Source organism: Coregonus lavaretus (genome assembly GCF_964263955.1).
Source record: "Coregonus lavaretus genome assembly, chromosome: 14".
Taxonomy (NCBI): domain Eukaryota; kingdom Metazoa; phylum Chordata; class Actinopteri; order Salmoniformes; family Salmonidae; genus Coregonus; species Coregonus lavaretus.
The window spans coordinates 39,099,254-39,103,758 of NC_140001.1; the positions used below are offsets into that span (position 1 = coordinate 39,099,254).

Sequence of the window (4,505 nt, forward strand, 5' to 3'; positions counted from 1 at the left end):
TGTTGTTAGGCCCGAGACGAAGTCGAGTGCGGGCAAACCTTGCCAATATATCCTCCAAACACCGGCTTCAAGGGCATTATCACTTTTATTCAACAGGTTACCGACATATTCAAATAATGATTGACATATTTTCATTAAAAACTATATTTTGATGAATTTATTCATACTATTTCATCCTTCCACAATATATAGTCCCGACACAAACCTAGGGTTGCTACCCAAGCCGGCTGGTCGTTCGTTCTATCGATTTGGTTGCCAGAGATGCGACCCAGACTTTTTGTTCTGTATCTATGGGCGCGAACCCAGTCATTCGTTCTAAATGTTCCATTGCCATACTGGCTGGCAACGTTCTTATCCCTTGCTTGCTAGCTAGCTAACTACGGCTAATTTACAGTCACGTCAAACAGTGCAACCAGAATATCAAAAGTAGCTGCATTTGCTTTTGTTTAAACTGTTTTATTTATTTATTTGGATGCATCCATAACAATGAGCTAATGAGGTGCGATTTTGCCTTTTTTTCAATGGACATTTCTTTGTATATATCCATAAAAATGATGCCAGCTGATTCATGATTTCGACTGGCTGAGAAAAGCTGCGTGCCTGTCTGTCTCATCCCGACTCCCGACACATTCATTACTATGGGACAGCTGGAGATCGAATTTGAATAATGAAACAATGTTGCAAATGTTGGAGAGACAGACAGCAAGGTTTATACATATCTCCGCTGTTGAAAACTAAATGTTAGTCTAAAAGAAATGTGAGATAATGTCTAGATGCTTTTTATAGTGGAGATCAAGTTTATAAATTGCCTGGCTGGGCTGATGAGACAGTGGATTGCGCAGTCAAATGGAAAAGAGTAAATAGGCATTTTAACATCATAGATTTAGCTGCTGGTAACTTGTGGAATAGACACCGGCTGGAATGCGGTTTTAACCAATTCAGGATTAGACCCACCCATTGTATAATTTAAAGATAGTACATGATGCACACACTGACATACAAGGACAATACAAATGGTGCACACTGTAAAAAACCCAACTTAACCAATTGCTTAAGCAGCGTTATTCTGTGAGTTGGGTGGACTTCAGAAGGACAAGAAATGTAGCTAATGGGTGAACGTTTGTTCACTCAACAAACTTTGCTCACAGTGAACTGAATGTATAAAAACTTGTTGAGTCTAATTACAATTTCATGTTTGCCTTTGGAAGGCAACGCTGTATATTGGTTCAGCTATATTCCCAAATGTGGAGATAACTTACAACCCTATAGCAGCTGGTTGCCTTACAATTGTACATTGATTAAACTTTTTTACAGTGCAGGGAGCCAAATACAGCTTTCAACTCAATCAACTCAAAGTGCAGGTGTAGCCTAGTTGAACTTCTACACAGGTGGATAGGGAGATAAAGTCAAGTTTATTTTGAAATGTGTTGATTGATCCATACGCTTGTATTACAATGATGACACTGCTTATCATCTTTCTTATCAGGAGTCGAGGAGGTCTTGATTTTCAATACAGATCAATGATCAATCACACCGCCAAAGAAGAAGAAGAGATAATGGGGAGGAGGGGAGTACAATAAAGTTGACCATTGCAATCTAGATTAGTTGCCCTTGGCTGGGATGCTGATCCTAGATCTGTGCCTATAGGTAAGTAGCAGGGAAGATATGAGGGGGAGGGGTTCTCAATTGTAGACACCTTTAGTTAGTTAACGATTGCAGGGCTGGATAGATGAGGGTATAAAGACAAGCAGGGAGCTGTGGCTGTCTTTACCTTCACTGCCTTATAGTCACCATGTCTTTCTCAGGGAAATACCAGCTGGAGACACATGAGAACTTTGAGCCTTTCATGAAGGCTATTGGTAAGTCTTGCTATTGTGTTTGTACATTTGTGATGTGATTAGACTTGGGGTGTTAATTTCAGAAGTTGTAGTCCTTTCAGTAATGATGTTCAATGGTGACTGCTGATACAGCGGTTACTCCTGAGTAACAAACTCAGCTAGCACCTCAAAAAATTTTTATATATTTTTTTTAGGTTACAGGGAGTTTGAGGACATTGTTACTATGGTTCCCTGAGTTTTGTTGGGAGGCTTTTTAATGTTTTGAGAACATGACTTTAAATAGAACCAAGAACGTACAAAGAATATTATATTGAGGTACTAAAATTCCCACAGGAGAATTTTAAGCTTTGCTGAACAATTTGAGAACATTCCCAATGTCAAATGATCTGAACATTACCTTAAATTAAAGGTTTGAACTTTCAGGAAACGTTCTGATAAAGTAATGTCAAGAAAATAAAAAAATTGTCGAGTTCCTTAAATGTGCTGAATGTTCTAAAGCCAGGCAACTCTCCTGCACCGCTGCCAGAAAGTTGTGGGAAGGTTGTATGCAAAATAGTCAAAGACAACCACGCTCTACGGAACATATGGTTCTCAGAACGTTAATTGCTAGCTGGAAATGCATTCAATGTTTGCATTCAGTATATTTTATTGCCATATTATATTGCGTTTTGCTGAAGTAGAAATAATTCAGTGTTCATGTCCCACTTTACCAATTTTTTGTAGTACTAAAGAGCACAGTTCATGACTCCCCCTCATACATGTAGGTCTCACTGATGAGCTTATTCAGAAGGGCAAAGACATCAAGAGCATCTCTGAGATTGAGGAGACTGGGGACCACTTCAAGGTGACTGTCACCACGGGGACAAAGGTCCTCACCAACTGCTTCACCATTGGCCAGGAGGCAGAGCTCGAGACTCTGACCGGGGAGAAAGTCAAGGTGGGTGGCGCATGTTGCAACCCAACCATGAGATTCTTACATGTAGCCTAGATCTATCCATCTCCCTACAAATACAGCCAGTATCTACCTAAACTGAGTTCAGCTGATGTGGGATGACGATGATTAGTTACTTCAGGTCCCAGTGATGATGGTTTAGTAGTTGCAGTATATCCACAGCCAACAGCAGTCAAGTTCCCGTCCCCTGACGTGCTTTGGCAGAGACTCTGCTCTCCAGAGTGACTGGGCTCACAATTTTAACTTTATCAGTTTACATTGCATAACCAACTAGAACACATCCAAATTAGGCCCTGTTAAATTGGGCCTAGTTGATCGTGGTTGGTGACCACTGCTTTCAGATATAACATTTGACCTCTACTGTTTTCCAGTCTATGGTGATGAGAGAAGGTAACAAGCTGAAGGTCTCCCTGAAGGGGATCGAATCGGTCACAGAACTGGCAGATGCAAACACCATCGTCAACGTGAGTCTGGGGCATATGGCTGGGGGGGGTTCACTAAACTACACTATTTTAGGGTTCATTTATATAGTAATAATTAAATGTGTCTACTAGATGCTCTTTCTATTTTCAGACCATGACTGTAGCTGGCATCGCATACAAGAGGATCAGCAAACGAATTTGATCTACTGTGCTGTTTTGCTTAATAAAATGTGAAAGGCATGGAATGGTCTGGTCAGCATTTTATTTACATGGGTAGAACTTCAGGGAAAATTGAGATTCTGCATTGAGACTTTTCCATTGTTGAGTTGAATGTGACGATAGCTCAGTGGGATTCAACACATAATATAAAATGCAAGCCCAGCAGTGTAGAAATGAAAGCTTTAGTAGGTCTGTTACATTTTAAACCGATGCACCCATATTGTAAGTTGGTTAAGGAAATACGGTGGCTGTGTTTTGGACTTTGCTTTCACTAGTTTCCCAGCTACAGTATGGTTGTAAGGAGTCCTGGACGTTTGACTTGATTCTTCTGATGATCTGTGAACTGATATCAAAGTATGCAGTGTATACTATGCGATTGTGAGGTCACTACTTCTGCTAGCGGTTAGTTTCTTGCCGCCATGGGTTCGTTCATGCTCATTTGCTAGTTTTTCAGGGTCTCCTGCATGTTGTTCTCCTTAACTCCATCTAGGTCTGCAAATCAGAGAGGGATCATGTCAAGATGCGTTTTAATCTTGCAGGTCATCCTGTGTGACTGTTTCTTGTCTTCCCTCCAGGTCTTTGGTGATGGGTTGTGTGGGTTCTCTGCAGGATGGCATTTCAAACGCTGCATGATCTGTAAGGCCCATCTACCGCCTGCCAGTGGGTCACTCCTGCCTTCATGGTTGCCATCCCCAGGACGGCGTGTTTCGGATGGTGTAGTTTACTGTTGACTTGATATATTTACACTTTCGTCTTTGATCAATTCCACTCATCATCCACCATTTTGCATGCATAGTCAGTGGTCTCGTCAAACTGCAGGTAGTCTAAGACCTCGCTGGCTGTGCTCCACATCCTCAGCTGTGTATAAGCCACCGCTGGCTCCTGTTTCTTTATGCACTCTGCATCTCTTAACCTGGGCGGGGGGGCATAATTAGTCTTGGATTTGAGTGTATCTCATGTAGTTCCCCTCCATGCAAGAGGAGCCCTGGTTTAGAGATCAACCGTCTGCTCCCACCAGACTACAAACTTACATCGGAAGGAGCACAATCAGCCGCAGTGCCCCTGGAGCTTGTC

The 4,505-nt window shown here is 41.8% G+C and overlaps 1 protein-coding gene across 1 annotated transcript; it reads left to right on the forward strand.

Annotated features, from left to right (window-relative positions):
- Positions 1-1,721: 1,721 nt before the first annotated feature.
- LOC311141515 (fatty acid-binding protein, liver-type-like) lies at positions 1,722-3,414 on the forward strand (the record flags this gene model as incomplete). The annotated part of the gene is made up of 4 exons (XM_084176864.1): positions 1,722-1,859; positions 2,603-2,775; positions 3,162-3,254; positions 3,364-3,414. The coding sequence occupies exons 1-4, from the start codon at positions 1,793-1,795 to the stop codon at positions 3,412-3,414; spliced, it is 384 nt and encodes a 127-aa protein (XP_084032990.1). The 5' UTR covers positions 1,722-1,792.
- Between the last annotated feature and the right edge of the window lie 1,091 nt (positions 3,415-4,505).